Source organism: Filicampus tigris, chromosome 1 (assembly GCF_054856515.1).
Source record: "Filicampus tigris isolate MCC_2025a chromosome 1, RoL_Ftig_1.0, whole genome shotgun sequence".
Taxonomy (NCBI): Eukaryota; Metazoa; Chordata; class Actinopteri; order Syngnathiformes; family Syngnathidae; genus Filicampus; species Filicampus tigris.
Genome location: NC_141217.1, coordinates 2,453,349 through 2,471,043, shown reverse-complemented (window position 1 = coordinate 2,471,043; position 17,695 = coordinate 2,453,349). Strand labels below are relative to the sequence as shown.

The 17,695-nt window shown below is 41.6% G+C and overlaps 2 protein-coding genes and 1 long non-coding RNA gene across 6 annotated transcripts; 2 read left to right on the top strand and 1 right to left on the bottom strand.

Moving 5' to 3' along the window:
* Positions 1-114: 114 nt before the first annotated feature.
* On the top strand, positions 115-12,273 carry LOC147152474 (carbohydrate sulfotransferase 10-like). Of its 3 annotated transcripts, none has more exons than XM_086046880.1 (6): positions 115-509; positions 2,311-2,425; positions 2,502-2,539; positions 2,903-3,110; positions 7,714-7,819; positions 9,647-12,273. In XM_086046880.1, exons 2-6 carry the CDS (start codon positions 2,332-2,334, stop codon positions 10,191-10,193), a joined length of 993 nt encoding a protein of 330 aa, XP_085903006.1. In that variant the 5' UTR covers positions 115-509; positions 2,311-2,331; the 3' UTR covers positions 10,194-12,273. The 3 variants fall into 3 exon arrangements, with proteins under 3 accessions (XP_085903006.1, XP_085902991.1, XP_085902998.1); XM_086046865.1 differs by having other exon boundaries at positions 115-607; XM_086046872.1 differs by lacking the exon at positions 115-509 and adding an exon at positions 1,550-1,925.
* Positions 12,274-12,691: 418 nt separating this feature from the next.
* On the top strand, positions 12,692-14,185 carry LOC147152473 (uncharacterized). 2 transcript variants are annotated; one of them, XR_015088937.1, is made up of 4 exons: positions 12,692-12,907; positions 13,036-13,115; positions 13,726-13,881; positions 14,016-14,185. It is a non-coding gene; the product is annotated as an uncharacterized LOC147152473 (long non-coding RNA). The 2 variants fall into 2 exon arrangements; XR_015088936.1 differs by having other exon boundaries at positions 12,692-13,115.
* Positions 14,186-16,244: 2,059 nt separating this feature from the next.
* rpl31 (ribosomal protein L31) lies at positions 16,245-17,660 on the bottom strand. The gene is made up of 5 exons (XM_086046849.1): positions 17,506-17,660; positions 16,991-17,094; positions 16,741-16,866; positions 16,401-16,513; positions 16,245-16,320 (listed from the first exon to the last, which is right to left on the bottom strand). Exons 2-5 carry the CDS (start codon positions 17,092-17,094, stop codon positions 16,289-16,291), a joined length of 375 nt encoding a protein of 124 aa, XP_085902975.1. The 5' UTR covers positions 17,506-17,660; the 3' UTR covers positions 16,245-16,288.
* Between the last annotated feature and the right edge of the window lie 35 nt (positions 17,661-17,695).

Sequence of the window (17,695 nt, the reverse complement as noted above, 5' to 3'; positions counted from 1 at the left end):
TCACGAGAACCGGTCCAAGCATTTCAGAGCGATTAGATTAGCATCACATGCAGTGTAGAAATGAAGGATGGAAACGTCCTGAATACAGGTAGGAGTGGGTTTGCTCTGTGCTCGAACAATGAAAACACAAACACGATCAATTTGTATTGGATTGTGAACGTACTGGTGCATATCCCAGCTTATGTGGCCAAGAAGTGAGGAGCATCCTGGGACTGGTGTCAGCCAGTTGCACGAGGTGTGAGCCAAGATTCGAAGCCAGAACCTCAGACCTGGAGGAAAAACGTGCTAGCTAAGAAAAATGTTTACTAACAATTTCTACTGCACAGCTTCTTTAGCTGCAGGTTTTCTGCTAATGGAAACTGCTGCTGATATTTTCAGGAAAGCTGTCATGTCACTTGAGGCATCCTGTCGAACGGGTTTTCCCAGCTCTTTCTAGTTGTCAACCTGTAGCGCTGCTTTCGCTTGTCTCTGTATGCTGAGCGATATAACGAAAGCTGAAGACACAGAAGGTAAGATGCTAGTACTGAAATGTTATGCTGTAGTTTTGTTGTTTAATCTGTTTACTGGGCCGTGTCCAGCTTGGATGAAGAGCATCTTACAACCACACGTAAGTTTTGACAGCTTTGATCGGACTGTGTGCGGTGTGCCACGACAATTTCAACACAGCACACCACACGAAAATGAACCACGTTCAATTTTTGGGGGGCGGGGGGCGGGGGCTGAATCTTTGCCAAGTTTTTCGACTTTTGTTTTCAAACTTTTGGGTTTTTTTACAGCAATAAATTTGGAAAATAATGAATGCTTTTTAATTTTTTTGCTATACTTTTAGCCTTAATTATATTTTTGGTTGAACTGCTTCAACATACTGTTTTATTAAAGGGCCATATCATGCTAAAAGACCTTTTTGGAGCATTTCGCCACGTAAAAGTGCTAATTCGTCAGTAAAAACACCCTTAAATTGTGTTTTCCTACATTCACTCATCTCAGAGCATTCCTGCTGTCTAAGCACTAGCTCCTCCCAATCCAAGAGAAATTTATTCTGTTCTTAGTCTTCTATAAAGCATATGATACAGTGGAGCATCAGTTCATAACACTGTACATTCTTTAAATAAATTCGGCTTTGGTCATCATTTTTGCTCAGCTTTGAAAAGCCTTGTGAACAGTAAAGTATCAGGCGGCTATTCCCCTCGATTTAACATCTCTCGAAGTATACGACAGGGCTGCCCTGCCTCTCCATACCTTTTTTTTAATAGTGGCAGCACAAATTATTTATCATATTTAAAGCGGAAGTCAACCCAAACATTTTTTTTTTCAAGAATATGTTACCAGTTGGGGCGGCACGGTGGTCGACTGGTTAGCACGTCCGCCTCACAGTTCAGAGGTCGTGGGTTCGATCCCGGCCCCGGCCTCTCTGTGTGGAGCTTGCATGTTCTCCCCGTGCCTGCGTGGGTTTTCTCCGGGTACTCCGGTTTCCTCCCACATTCCAAAAGCATGCATGGTAAGTTGATTGGATTCTCTAAATTGCCCCTAGGTGTGATTGTGAGTGCGGATGTTTGTCTCTGTGTGCCCTGCGATTGGCTGGCAACCAATTCAGGGTGTCCCCCGCCTACTGCCCAAAGACAGCTGGGATAGGCTCCAGCACACCCCGTGACACTTGTGAGGAGAAGCGGTATAGACAATGGATGGATGGATGTTCCCAGTTGGCTCACTAGTTGAAAAACGGCATTCTGATAAATTTTGCGTTTGTGGAATATAAGTTAAGCAGCAAAATGCACTCGTTTTTAGCCATCTCCGGGGGCGGCCATTTTGTCTTCAGTCGACTGAAAATGACATCACAACTGCTCTCAACGACCAATCCCGGCTGACCTGTTTTCTGAATCTGAGCGGTGATCTTCCTAATGTTGCAAAGTCGCAACCCATTTTATGTAAGTTCAGAACAATAATGCATTTGGTGCTGTTTAAAAATAGCCTCTGAAAATACAAGTACAGTACAGTCTGTTACATTTTTAAATGCAGTTTCACATGAGTGACCTACCGCCAAAAGCATAAAAATGCTAGCTATGACGTCTGCTGGCCAAAGGCTGAGCTGCACTGTATTTTATTTACAGAGTAACTCGTGACTGGAGCACAAGTGATTTCCCGATGCTTACCCAATATTATTTTATGAAAAAATATCAGGATACAAACGACTTTTTTAAGCCCCCCGAGAGAATCACTTTTCTGGAGTATTTTGCAAATTAGCGTTTTTCGTCATTAAAAAAAATTATTACAGAGGCTTCATGTTAACATTGTCTTTAACGCAACTTTTAGCCTACACCAGAAAATAAAAGAATGCGGTTCCACTGGCGCATCTTCTTGGCTTGTGGCTGGCTGCTGCTCCTCCTCATGGTGGTTGACAGGCTCCTTAGCCTCGGGGGTGAAAGAGGTAAGCTTTTATTTGCAAAGTAATTCCAATCCACAAGTGGCAACTGTCTGCTCTAATTTGTTTGTCTTTCCCTCAGAAATTGAGTTCATCACCACAGGACATTCATTTAACCAGGTTGGTTTGAGCTACAGTACAGTGGATTTAGAGAGTGAGCAAACCGCTGTTAAAATACAGTACATATTGGGTTTGGTTTTTTTTCTGATGTAAAAAAAAAAAAAAAGCAGAGTAAGTATTTTTAAAGTTCAGTCTTTTTGGGTAGAAGTTTATAAGCACTACCGACACAGTTTTTGTTTATCAATTAAACTGCACAGATTTATGTCTTAATGTACAGGCAAACAGATCACAATGAAAGTATATATTGTCAGGGGTCGGTTCACTTTCTTAGGTCCACTGTTGTTACAATGAAAGTAACTTACTAATTATGTGGCACATGAATCCTGAAATGAAAGGCAACTGCTGTTTTTGTTGATGTTTGAGTCCTTAGGGGAAAACTGGGGGATGGTTGTTGAGCAGAGGAGTCAGTTGCTCTCTGCTGTATGCAAGAGCAAGAAACTTTGGGGTGACACCCACGTCTCCAAGTTGGCCCTAGACAACATATTTGTCTCCGACCGACACAATATATTGTTCTGCCAGACACCTGATGGGCGTGACAACGAATGGAAGAAACTCCTCATAGTTCTAAATGGTAAGTAATAAAAATAAAACTGCATCACATCATTGTGGTCAGCAGAGATGGGCACTTTACCCTTTTTTGCCGGTCCACCCTGCATCCTTATTCATAAAAATAAGGTACTAAATATTAACAGTTAGTTAACCAAACAGTATTGCTATCCATCTTTTCTTACGGCCAATGCGTACAATACCTTATCCCTGATGACACACACAAGGCAGGCTGGGTGTGTTTCTGTCAGTCAGTGAAATGGCACCCTGACTCCTGTGGAATTATTCATGGTATTACATATGTTGAACCACTAGAGGGCAGACTATGCCTGTGCTGTTACTGCAGGGGACCCACATTAAAAGTGTTGTGCAGGCAATTAATGAAGGCAGCTCCGTGGTGTCGCTTGCTTTTTGAAAGAACCCAACAAACCATTCAGTTGGTACTTGAGCCGGTTAGGGACGAATAGAGGGAACGGACAAAAACCCACTTCCGTCCTTGCTTTTTAAAAGACTTCTCGTCCTCCGTCTGATCGTCCACAAAATGGGCGAGTGCCCAGCTCTGGTGGTCAGTACAACAGTTAATTGTGTCATTTCTGAGAGAAGGGGCCTAATATTGTGCGTCAATACCAGTTGTTGTGCGGATTACGCAGAGCTGGGCATCACCTAACCCTCACGAAGTTTCCGTCTGCATATTTTGCTCACCCATGTGGTCGGAGTCCATCCCTCCTCGGGGACAGCCAATCGGCGTCGAGAACTTAATGTACACGTCACACGCAGACACAGCACAAGCAGACACGCCGCCAAATATAGAAAATATAAAATAAAAACACGGTGTGTTGCTCGTTTGAATAAAAACAATATGGGGCACATGTCATTGCGTTTGCGGGATCGAAAGGTATACAACACTGTTTTATTTTTTATTTTTGCGGCACCTCCGTGTGACGTGGTACTGGTAAATCCGTTCTCGACGCTGTTTGGCTGACTCGGACCGACTGGGACCACGTGGGTCGGCTAAATATGCAGACAGGAACTTCGTGCTGGTCAAGCGATGCCCAGCTCTGGGATTACGCATCTCTCACTGAAAAAGGGTTCAATTTCCAAGTCCCTTGTATTTTCTTTCTTGCGATGTATTTTTCCAGCGTGACGTGCCAGACGCCACTGGGTTTAAGCGTCGGTCACACTTGGCCAATGTCGGATTGGTCTATCTAGGAAAGGGGTGTCCAGCTCCGGTCCTCAAGGGCCACTTTCCTGCCCGTTTATCAATTCTCCTGGCGGCAACGCACCTGATTTAAATGATCAGCTCATCAGCAAGCGCTGAAGAAGCTTGATAACGATCATGATCTCTTGAAACAGGTGCGTTGCAGCTGGGATAGATGGAAAACAGGCAGGACAGCGGCTCTTAAGGACCGAGTTTGGACACCCTTGGGCCTTTTAAACCTCTTCTTTAGAGGAGTTGGACTATGATGATCAACTTGAGGTCGTGTCATTGGACATTGGAGAGACGAGGGCGCCCCGATTGCCAGCTTGCCCACATTTGCAAATACTGACATTGCAGCCGAGTAGTTAAAGTAAAGACGGAGATTTTTGCCGACGTCTTAGAAGAGACACAGACCACATCTCGACAAGATGTACCGTATGTTTCATTGCTCATTTTAAAGCAGGGGGAGGAGGAGGAGGCGAGCTGCACAAAAAAACACTTGGCTTGGCGGGATCTTGGGTAGTTTAATCTTGTTCATGAGCTTCAGTTCTACCAAGACCACATTGAGGCAAATTTCATGCTGAGCAGGGAGAAATGTCACTGTATGTCATCTCTCGTTTGTCTCAAAGCTTGGGACACTGAAATACCGCATTTAAGGTTTCCTCCATGCATGGTCCTCATTCCATTACCTGTAAATAAGTCCACCAAGTAGCACTAAATCACTGCACCAGCTCTTCGCCAATTGGTGAGATGGTGTTCTCAAATAGAACAGTTTTCAATCAGAGGCGTCCTCGATACCTGCCTTTCAGCACATACCCAATGAATCGGTTTGACGCTAAATGCGGTGTGAAAAGGGCTTGATGCAAGACCTGTCCAGCCTTTTTGGCCTTTGGTACTCCTTAGACAGCTGATAGGTACCGGCAGGCCAAGCAGAATGTATCTTTGGTAATTGCTGTCTCCCGGTTGGCCTGGGAACGTTTCGAGATTCTCCCGGAAGAGCTGGCTGAAGTGGCTGGGGAAAGGGGAGCCTTCACAGCTTGCTTAACCCATCAAGGCCTCAAGCGCCTGTCGAAACTCTCTGAAGACCTACATAGACCAATCAGACGTTGGCCAACTGTGACCGAAGCTTAACCCCCTGTTAACCCTTGTATTGTGTTGGGGTCAAAATTGACCCGTTTTTCAAGTCAATTCTGGGGTCAATTTCAACCCAACACAATACAAGGGTTAAAATACACGACAACGACAGACAGCGACGCTGACCATTAAATTACATTCTGAGTGCGCGTGAGATGTAATACCTCTCCATACCATCGGCAGCAGTAGTCACTATTCCTCATGGTTAGCAAAATCTAACCGGAAAGCTATTGGCCGGGGGCGGATTATAAAAACGTAAACAATGCATCTTGACACAGTATTGTGAAATACTTAAATTGTCAACCCTTGCTCTTGTACTTGTAAGAAGATTAAGGCAGCAAAGGCATGCTCACTGTTTATCCGCATTTGTCACATCCTGTTCATGCTCTGCACGCGGATTCGCTAGCTAACAGTCAATCAGAGTGACCAAATGTCCCGACTCACGATGCTGATTCAACATGCTGAAACGCCCACCAGAGTCTACCTGACGGGGTCCGATGTTACGGCGGTGTTCGCTACATCAATCAGACGGTGCAATCCGACTCCCTGGCCTTAAAATCTAAGGGTGACTTTAGAATTTCCCTCTAAAACCTTAAGTTTCCCGGAAATTCAACATCTACAAAATAATTGATATCTGAGCCCCTGTAGCAGACACAATTCCAAAAGAATTTGAGAGCTTGGACATGTGACTTTCACACAGGCCCGAGTTTATTATTTACTGTTTCAATCAAAAATGTAAAAGTAAAGTGTCAGTGCAAGAGAAGCACTATTTTTAATTAAAACATTTTTTTTTAAAAAAGAGTGGTAGTTACCATCCTCTATTCTGCAACAAAGCCGTTGATATCGTCATTGTCTACGGTACAAACATATATCTGAAAAATATGTATCACAATCGACTGGTTCCACTGGTTCAAAGTCCACAAGCGTGTCACCTATATCACTACCGTCACTGATTACCGAACTACCGCGATCGTCTGCGTCCGTCATTACTGCGCGAAAATGGTGGCTCACAACACCATCACGTTTATATTCTGATGCATTTCATTGGCTAAGAGACCGAGAATTGAAAAAAAAAAAAAAAAGAAATTACATATACACTTTCCTGGCTTTAAAGGTATATACCATATATGGTAATCTTCTTGTCATCTTTCTGTATAATCACACTCAATCAGGGTGGATGAGTATAACAATTTTGATCAGTCCAAACACTTAAATTCAGTGCAAAGCACAGTGGCTTTTCGGGGTGACCGGCTATTTTTGATGCCCCCGAAAAATTATACAATTATTTCCAGACGCAACTTTTCCCAACTCATTGCCCTGTAAGGATGCCCGTACTTAAACACAAGATCGGCAACACCCAGTCCCCACCCCAAAAAAATGGTCGGGGGTGTTGGGGTGCTGTGGATGGCCCGGGCCTCCATCCTGTTGGCCCCACCCTTTTAATACCACAATAGGAAGATCAAAAAGGCAAGCTCAAGGAACATCAGATGCACTTTGTCATGTTGCAGTGAATGGTAACTGGGCTGTTACTTGTAAAGCGCCTTTCTACCTTCGGCATTCAAAGCGCTTTAAAGAGGAAGCGCTTTAAAGGAGAAGTCAACCCAAACATATTTTTTTCAAGAATATGTTCTATGCAAGCCCACTAGTTGAAACAAGAGATAAATATTGCGTTTGTGGAATAAGACTAAATCCACCCCTTTTTAGCCATCTCTGGGGGCGGCCATTTTATAATTTCTGTCGACTGAAAATGACATCACCACTGCTCAGGGCTCAGGTAACGACCAAAGGGGTGGATTTTGCTGCTTAACTCATATTCCACAAACGCAATATTAATCAGAATGCCATTTAGATTAGTGGGCCTGCTGGGAACGTATTCTTGAAAAAAATGTTTGGGTTGATTTCCCCTTTAACACTGTTTCCTCATTCACCTACAGATGACGCAGTATCGGGAACAACTGGGGGCTCAGTATCTTGCTCAAGGACACTCTGACATGGTCACAATGGCCGTGGCTCGAACCCCCAACCACTTGGCTGGGAGACGATCACTCTACCACTGACCCAAACCGTCCAAAGTGTTTCATTTGACTTAGTTGATGTCATTGCAATACTATCAGCACACTGGGGGGCATATTTCCATGGTGTCTGGTCTGCTGCTATAATGTTGAGGTGTATTAACCACCTGTGTTTAATATTTATATTTGACCCATGTCGTTCCTCATTTTTGTCATGCTGGCTCTGCACATCTCTCAACATTCTGACTCCATTGTATTTGTACTTCATGCATTATTGTTGGCAGGAGCCTTTTCCAGTGTCGAGGAGATCCCAGAGGAACTTGTCCATGACCATGAGAAGAACGGCCTGCCCCGCCTCTCATCACTGACGCCACAGGAAATTGCACACAGGTGAGTCACAGCAAACTTGACGACAATAGATTACTTTTTGCGTGGCACACACATATCAATAATCAAGTAGAAATTTGACCCAGATTGCACGTGTCCCTGTCATAATCCACAAAAAATCAGATTACCAGATGTCTCAAAATAATGATTCTAAAATTATCCTGTGATGTGGAGTGCGCTGAGCGATATTTTTCCCCAGCCCCAGTCTGCTTGGAAAAAAAGTCTTGTAAATAAATATCATTCACTACTTACGAACAAGAGCCAATTAGGATGCTCGCTGAAGCTGACAGTTGCCACACATGGATAGTCGAGCAATTGGTTGTGTTGAGTGTTTGCATAAAAAAATAATCATTTGTTTTCAATCACAACGTAGTTGTGAGATAAGCAAACAGTTATCCTAGTTCTTTTTGTACCACTACTCCTATTTTTCCAGACTCACAGACCGTTCTTGGAACTATGACACCTGCTTGGTTGGAGGGAGGGGTCTGTGTTGATTACATTGGTTACAGACTGTATGTGTGGTGTGCGGTGGTTGATTAAGATGTTATAGTAGTATTCAGAGATGGGCACTTTATTTTGCCGGTCGGTCCTCCGTCCGCGACCTGGGCACCCTTCAGTCATTGTCCCTCCGTCCTTATTCGTAAAAAAATCCTCGTCCTCGTCCTTTTAATGCGCTTCCATCCTTACATTTCAAGAGTCCACCCCCCCCCCCCCCCCCAAAAAAAAAAGCGTCCGTGCATGACGCCGTGGGAGCGAGGCTAACGGCAGAGGTTTCATAATTCATAAACATTTATTTAAAGCTCATTAGTTGGCTAATTTCCTATTTACATCCAGTTAGCGACTGGGAGTATTGTGAGTGGATTGAATTGTTTACAACCGTTTAAGTGTCATCCAATATGGCATTTAGTTGAACACAACCACCGTCGGTCACCAGACTACGTAGCCTGGCAGGGGACATCCCGAAAATATTTAAGATTGCATTATAACGCAATACTATTGTGTATTATTGCAAAAGTTGTGCGTTATAATGCATTATGTTTTCCTTTTTTATTGTATTATTTTGCAATAAAAATTCATTATTGTAAAATAACACAATGCTGGAGAACAAAAGACTTCCACTTCCGGGTCGTAGCTCGTAGCTGACCTGTTCTCTGAATCTGAGCCGTGATTGGTCGTTGTGAGCAGTTGTGATGTCATTTTCAGTCGACAGAAGACAAAATGGCCGCCCACAGAGATGGCTAAAATCGAGTGGGTTAACACTTATTCCACAAACGCAATATTTATCAGAATGCCCTGTTTCAAGTAGTGGGCCTACTGGGAACATATTCTTGAAAAAAATATGTTCGGGTTGAATTCCGCTTTAAGTGCACAGCGGCACTGGCATGAGCATGAATGACGGTTTGGAGGGATTTTTACGCTCTAGAGGTGTCCCAGACAAGGACATACTTCCCATGCAAAGGGATAAGGTACAGTATGTACTAAATGTTAACAGTTAGTTAACAAAATAAAATTGCCGTACCAACCCTACAGTGTTATTGCAGGCAGTTAAAGGCGGTTCCATGAAGATAACTGTGGTATTTCTTTTTAAAAGAACCCAACACATCAGTCAGTACTTGACCCGTTAGGGACAATTACAGAGACGGACGAAAACCCACTTCCGTCCTTGCTTAGTCTGTCCTCTTCAAAAACCTCTTGTCCTCCATCCCCAAAATGGGCATCCATCTATCGTATTCCGTCCCTGCTACAAAATGCCCATCTCTGGCGGTATGTGTGGAGGGATGTTGAGTCATTTTAAACGTTGTATTCGTAAGTGTTTGCTGTGTTCAACAGATTAAAAAATTACTTCAAGTTTTTCATCGTGAGGGATCCATTTGAGCGTCTGATTTCCACATTTGAGGACAAGTTCCTGTTTCACAAACCATCTGAGCCTTGGTTCAAGTACACCATCGAACCTGCCATCATCCACAAATACCGCAAAGGCTTTCCCCACCTCACTGATACAGGTTTAGTCTTTGATGACTTTGTTCGTTACCTGGGGGACAAGGACGGCCGGAAGGCCATGAACTGGCAGTTTGGCCAGCACATCATCCACTGGGCAACCTACGTGGAATTGTGTGCGCCGTGCGACATCCACTACGATGTCGTCGGCCACCTGGAGACACTGAAGCAAGATGCCGCCCACATTCTGAGGACAGCAGGCATTGAGCAGCTTGAGTCCTACCCGAGCATCTCTCCTGGCATTGCACACTACAACAAAACCAAGGTGGAGCTCTACTTCTCAGGAATCAGTAAACGGGACATCAGACGCCTGTATGCACGCTACCAGGGGGACTTTCACTTATTTGGATACCCAACACCTGGCTTTCTACTCAACTGACATGCTTGGAAGGGCACATGGGGCAAATGTTACCTTTTAATTGTTTGTAGACACTTATGTCACTTATTTATCAGAAGTCAAGCCATCAACCAAGTCCATCTTCAGTTCATTGCCTAAACAGTGGCGCTAATTGGCAAGTGTCCCATGAGTTCCTCTGCCCATGACATGATGTTGCCACGCTTACTTAGAAAAAGTAAGTTGCTTACTTTACCGATTACTTGATTTTAAAAGTAACTAAGATTACAAATTACTTTTTAAGTTATATTCAGCAGCTGGCCACAATGCCTCCTCAACAACAACAAAAATGGCAACCGGTTTTGCCAACATTTTTTTGGAAGTGCATTTTCAACAATAATGTATATTAATGAAGGTTTTATGAAAAATTGTTTTTCTTGACTGAAATATTTGTTTTTATAAAAGAATAATAATAATGACAATATTTTTTTAATTTCACTCTGTGTGCCCTATGATTGGCTTGCGACAAGTTTAGGGTGTACCCCGTCTGCTGCCCAAAGACAACTGGGGTTGGCTCCAGCATGCCCGCGACCTTTGTGAGGATAAAGTGGATGGATGGATAAAGAGGCTTCTTGTTTTGTTTTGTTTTAAACAAGAAATACGTACTTTTCTCTAACAAAATATAAAATAAACAGTCTTTTTTAACCTAACATACAAATCCATTTCTAATTAAGTTGGGCTATTGTGTTAAACATGAATGAATACCGAATACAATGATTTGCAAATCCTGTTCAGCCTGTATTTAACTGAATACACCACAAAGACAAGATAGTTAATGTTCAACTAGATAAGCTTTATTGTTTGGGATTGTCTTGCTGAAATAAGCAGGTGCGCCCATGAAAAAGACGTTGCTTGGATGGGAGCATGTTTCTCCAAAACCTGAATGTACCTTTCAGCATTAATGGTGCCTTCACAGATGTGCAAGTTACCCATGCCGTAGGCACTAACACAGCCCCATACCATCACAGATGCTGGCTTTTGAATTTTGCCTCCATAACAAACAGTCCAGATGGTTCTTTTCCTCTTCGGCCCGGAGGACATGACGTCTACAATTTCCCAAAACAATTTCAAATGTGTACTCATCAGACCACCGAACACTTTTCTTCTTTGCATCACTCCATTTTAGATGATCTTTGGCCCAGAGACGCTGGATTTTTTTTGGTTCATTTTCATTTTTTGGGGGAGTGGGAAGAGGGTGTTATCAACATGTTTACTCTACAACAACGGAACCTTGCACACCCACACTTCGACAACCACAAATTCACCTTTTTGCTTTTTTCTTAATACAATATTGTTTGTATTTTTTGTATTCAATGGGCGTCAATTGTACGCGCGTTCTCGCTGTTTCCGTGGTGGCCCGGTTCCGAGCGTCCAGTGTCCACTGTATACTTTTATGATGTAATGTCACATTTCACCACGAGATGACAGACATGCGCTTTCGCTGAGAGGGGTCTGACTGGAGATCGCAGACCACGGTACGGAACGCCCCCTTAACATGGCCTTGTATTGGGGTGATCATATGTCCCGATTTGCGCGGGACTGTTCCGTATTTTAATGATTTTTAATGTGTCCCGCAAATTGACTCGCTGTCCTGCATGTCTGGTCGGCAGCCACCAATTTTCAAATGTGCGTCTAAAATCTTGTTTTTTATTAAACGCCTGTGTGAGGAGAGCAGACAACACACAGTGGAGGCTATTACGGGGGCGTATCTCGGGCTGTGTGTGTGTGTGTGTGATCACACACTTTCTGTGAACTTTGTGACTGCTGTTGCTGTTATGGAGAAAACTGAAAGACTTGAGTTGTGATGGACATTAGTGCTTTCCTTGCTTCTGCAAGTGCATAGTGTTCTGTTCTATGGTCTCTACGTTTGTTTACAACTGAATTGATTGTAGTTACAGTATTGTTATCTCCTGACTATTTTTGATATACTTCTTGTTTTATTTTCGTTTTATGCTGTGGCTGTTTAATTTGAAAACAATTTGAATTGCAGTAGTTGTAGTAGCCTGTCTTTGTTTGGATTGTCTTTGTGACTGTAATAAATTGTTACTGCACTTCCTGCTCTACATGTTGACTTGAGATTTGACAAGGTTCTATTGTGTGAGTGCGACTATTGTTAAAGTGCATCTACCTCAAGATATGATGAGACTGACTGACTAATTTCCGCCTTTATTGTAAAGTCCCATTGATATTCATGTCTCAGAGATTTACCTTTTTACTAGCAGGTTGTGTTCAACTGCAATTCTGTGTTCTGTGTTTTTATTTGTAGATCTATAATTGTTATGTTGTTACAGTTTATTATATTATATGTTACTGAACAGTTGACAAGCTGTGCCATATGCATTTTTGGTGTCCGTCGCGAGCGTCAGCTGCGTCCCACATTGTCCGCCACAAGCATACTCCCTGTCCCACATCTGGTGAGTTTGGATGTGGTCACTCTACCTTGTAGCCTATTGAATTTTTACACACTTGTTTTTTCAGCATGACACGCCATACTTGCGGAGGTGGTCGTGCAAAATATTGATGGAGAATTTAGAGATTGAAGGGTACTGGTAACTTTGAAGATATTTTAAAACTATGGTATAACAGTTTTGTAATTGTTTTCATTTTTATCTACAAATGAAGGTAAACTGATGGCCAGCAGCTCCTTGGACCCCATTTTACGCATCTCAAAAAAGAGGGCTTTTGATGAGATTGCCACGGTAAGGAAAATGGATACAATTTACAGACCCTAATTAAGTTGGGCAGATTGTCATTTTATATGTATACATGTCAAAAGCATATCATATATCCTTTTCCCTTGAATTTGACGGTGAACCTCACCCTTCAGTGACCACATTCAAGTCTTCCCCGGTGGGAGATTCCGGTTCCATCTGTCAGGCATGCAACATTTTTTTCAAAATGTTGGAGGTGAAGCACAATTATCAAATGATGACACACACTCTCTGGCAAGTTATCAAATAGAGTAGACCTACAGGGAGTGCAGACTTGAACATGTCTGACAAATTGCATCTTAATATGAGAGTCTTACGGCTACTATATATATATATGTATGTATATATATATATATGGTTATATATATATATGTGTATATATGTGTATATATATGTATATGTATATATATGTATATGTATATATGTGTATATATATGTATATGTATATATATGTATATGTATATATGTGTATATATGTATATATATATATGTGTATATATATATATATACATATATGTATATATATATATATATGTACATATACATATATATATACAATATATATGTATATGTACATATATATATGTATATATATATATATATATATGTATGTATATAAATGTATGTATATATATGTGTGTATATATGTATATGTGTGTATATATGTATATGTAATTGTGTGAGAGCAACAAAAATGCTGATCAAGAACAGTTCATTGTACTACCCTTTGCTAGAAGAGGATAATGATGATGATCTTGCTGATGATGAAGACCAGCTTGTGTAAAATTAGTCTTGTATGTTCACAGCTACCAGAGGAGATATTACGGAAAATCTTCATCCATGTTATGTGCTACATGATGGTGAATGTGCAATCCACAACCTGGCCCTGTCCTGCACTCGATTCTGGGTGGTTGTCAAGGAGGACTCATTCCGCGAGGAAGCACACTTTCACTGGCTGGACAGTAAGTTGATGAATGTGTGTGTGTGTGTGTGTGTGTGTATATAGTGTTGCATATGAGAGAGAGAATCGTATTTGATATAATTGATATATCAGTATAAAGATGTCACTCTTGTTTTTTTTTTTTTTTGTCATTAGGTGTCATGAATTGGGGTGCATATTCACTGAGATTCCGAGAGACGTACAGAATCCCCTACACCCTCACCGCATGTGTACAGTGTAGCCAAATTTACAAAGACTACAAAGGCTTCAGGGGACGAGGAAAGAGTGGAGAAGTGATGTGGTTCACTTCTGACTCCAATCCTCGCAGATGCTGCAGTGATGGTTGCTTCATCCTATCTGCAAATGAATAAATGTGCTTTTGATGAATTTTTTGGAGTGGATATCCGAAGTGATAAAAGCATGTACATTCAATAAAAGCTACATAGGTATAGAATAAATTGTTGGTAGAGGAACTTGTAAAAAAAAGACAATGAAATACAATACAAAAAAAAACCAGCCTAGTTTTGTGAACAAAATGAGGATGAAATACCTTTTGCAAACAGTTTTGTATATAAAAATAACTTGTAACATTAAAGGTAACTACAGTTCAGGAAACATTTGGAAAATAATACAAATATAGTAAGCCTTAACTGCATAAGGAATAAAAACTGTGGAATAATGTCTTACAAAATATAACATATAAAAATTTTGATTTTTTAAATACTGAATTTAAAACAGATTAAAATGGTTCTTGGGTTAATAATACATGCAGCATTTAGTACACATGCGGCATTTCCCATAGACCTTTTTTCCTTTCAGACTTCCTGTAGCTGGGATGGGGATGTGTCATTACTGGGCAGGCGAGGGGCGTGACGTTCCCGATGCGGCGTTTCGTGTCAAGGGGGCGTTCCGTACCGTGGTCTGCAGTCAGATACATTTGGGGCTTTCGCTGGGTGTTGTACTAGTCGAGGGGTCGGCAACCTTAACAGTCAAAGAGCCATTTCGACCCAATTTCCCCAGGAAAGAAAGCATTGGGAGCCACAAACACTTTTTGACATGAACCCAACCCCCCACCCCCCAAAAAAACGGCAGCTTGTTTGAGGTCCCAAGCACCGCTTTGGAAAAGTTGTATAATACCTTATATTGCTATTGCACACTCATGTCTACAAATTGCTACCAACAAAATACATTCAATCGGTAATTTGGCGCTTGAATTGATTCAAAGAGTACAAAAACCAAGTCAGCTACATCCTGGGACTTTAAAGTCCACGCTCATGTGAAGCCCCCGCCGTGCCCCCAGCCTTTGAAACGTCACACCTGCAAACACACCTGCCCAATACAATACATCCTCGTTTTGGCAACAACACGTTCACAAAATGCCTTCTTTCAGGTTTAAAGTCATGAGTGATGCAGTAAATAAAACGATTATGCAACTAACGGCGCCTAAAATGCATATTAAAATGAAACGGAGACTTGCCTTACGACACACGTGAGGGCTTTCTTTTTTCAACAAAGCATTTAATCGATCCATATTAAACTAGCCAACGTAATCCAGCGAACCTTACTATTTTCACTCGTTATTGTAGGGAAAAAAAGGCAGCGTTCAGCAGACGGAGGACACGTGTCCTTTTTAAATCCTCGAAACCGTTCCAAGGTTGTACACTTTCAGATGGAAAATTTGTATTAATACAACCCCAAACTAAGCACCGGTATACATGCACAGGAAAGCTAACAGGGGTGCAAATGTATGCTTACTGCACATTTGACTATAAGTAGCAATATTAAGTACCTAATAAGGTTCAGGAATATTTTACATAGGCATGGGTCAATACCAGATTCTGACGGTATGATGAACTTAGGCATGGGTCAATATCAGATTCTGACGGTATGATGAATTTATCAAAATATCACTGTATCTGAATTGTAACTCTAAAATATAGGGTTTTTCTTTCTAAATATTTAGCTGAATAAAAACAGCACATTTTCCCCATTGAGCACATTCTATTTTATTTCCAAACAAAATATTGACTACATTTGGTACACTAAGAAATGTCTACCATGTATTATTTTGAAATATAATTTCCACCATTGAACAAACTCATTTTTAAACAAATTATCGAACACAGCATTTGTTACAAGAACAAACCACGTTCACCACGCTAAGAGAAAATGATTAAATATATAAATAAAATCAAAACACATTTAATTGAAACTTGATGCAGGTGTGTTACCGGTTTTGACAAGTTTGTGCGGTTTTCAAAAAACATGACTTTTAAAACTGTGGTTATACCATCAAAACGGCAATCATCCCATGCCTAATTTCACCTTTCAAAAGGGAGATCATTTTACAGGTTTAAGTGCAAAAAAAAACCAAGGTCACACAGCTTGAACGAGAACTCCTTTTATTGAGCTGTATTCCATTCGCACATTTAGTTTTCATCAACATTGACTGTCTGCAAACCTGTAGGAAAGATGAAAAGCACGGCAGTCAATCCAACCGTTACGGGGAACTACAAGTGAATAAGCGAACAGCTTGCTCACCTTTGCATGTTGTGACTGGGACATATGTAACCAGGGTGTACAGTTTGTTGGGGGAATCCTCATCCTCATTACGTTTCCTGGACAGTCGAACGCGTATTCTGTACGGAACGTTCCTGCACAAACAAATGATGGTTTTCAATTCTGTTCTGCTACAACTATGGCCATCATTTACATGATGGGAAAATGTTCCCATTCTTTTTGAACAAGAAGACAACACTCACATATCAAGTAAGCAATTGCTACGCCTCACTTGTCAAACTATACTTTGCTCATTTAATTATACTTTGAGGAAACAATGGGGAGCTTTATGCCCCTGACTAAACACCGGAAAATGTCTTACCTGACCCCCTTGCTCCACACTGCCTTGTTGAGGCGAGTGTCAATTCGGACATCAGGAGTACCCATCTCCTTCATTGCAAACTTGCGGATTTCTTTGATGGCACGGGGAGCCCTCTTCTTGAAACCCCTGAGAAAAGAAAGACAATTACTCATCAGTGTAAAACAAATAAGCCACTCTGAAAAAATAGAGCACTGTTTTCCGCTTAAGTATGTTTAAACAAACAATTAGTACTTTCACAAGTTACACTCACACCCCATGGATACGCTTGTGGACATTGATGGTGTACTCTCTGGTCACCACCTCGTTGATGGCCGAACGTCCTTTCTTCTTTTCACCTTTCTTGGTTGGGGCCATCTATTGAGAATTACATAGACATTTAAAACCAAGTTGCCACGACGTTTGCTGAGCATCTGTATCCATATTTAGAGGCGGCAAGGCACGCTTTCTTAAAGAATCCAAAGACCACTGCGAGGTAACACTACGCGCTGTAGTTACTTCAGAAGCAAAATCAAACGGTTAAGACAAGTAAACACGCAACACCACCACCGCTAACTATGCGCTATGCACAGGCAATCGGTAAATCCACAGCTCCAATTCATCGATTTAAATGCTCTTTTAACATAAATTCTACGCAACCAAATCCATCTCCGTGAAGACATACGCTACTTGTGTACACGTATATAGTCTACGTCTCTACATTCTTGTGTTTTAAACGCAGGATGGAAATAGATTAATGAAGTATCATTTATGGGAAAACAGACTCACATTAGCAGTCTGCTGAGGCGGAAGTCGGAAGGACTGAGCAGAAGGCGAGCATTGTGGGTAAAGGAAACAGGTCCGTTTTACAAAATGTTCGTAAGGAAACAAGTAGACGAGAAATGTTCCGCAAAACAAAAATCAAACTACAATTTTGTGAGTCTTTGTGAGTCTTTTTGTTTGTACGTATGTAGTATAA

Excerpts from the sequence above, each read along its gene's own strand:
- LOC147152474 (XM_086046865.1), top strand. The coding sequence starts at position 473 with ATGCTGAGCGATATAACGAAAGCTGAAGACACAGAAGGTAAGATGCTA. Across the intron at positions 2,426-2,501 it reads TAGCCTCGGGGGTGAAAGAG|AAATTGAGTTCATCACCACA; the intron begins GTAAGCTTTTAT and ends TCTTTCCCTCAG. Across the intron at positions 7,820-9,646 it reads CCACAGGAAATTGCACACAG|ATTAAAAAATTACTTCAAGT; the intron begins GTGAGTCACAGC and ends TGTGTTCAACAG.
- rpl31 (XM_086046849.1), bottom strand. The coding sequence starts at position 17,094 with ATGGCCCCAACCAAGAAAGGTGAAAAGAAGAAAGGACGTTCGGCCATC. Across the intron at positions 16,867-16,990 it reads CACAAGCGTATCCATGGGGT|GGGTTTCAAGAAGAGGGCTC; the intron begins GTGAGTGTAACT and ends TTCTTTTCTCAG. Across the intron at positions 16,321-16,400 it reads CCCAGTCACAACATGCAAAG|GTTTGCAGACAGTCAATGTT; the intron begins GTGAGCAAGCTG and ends TCTTTCCTACAG.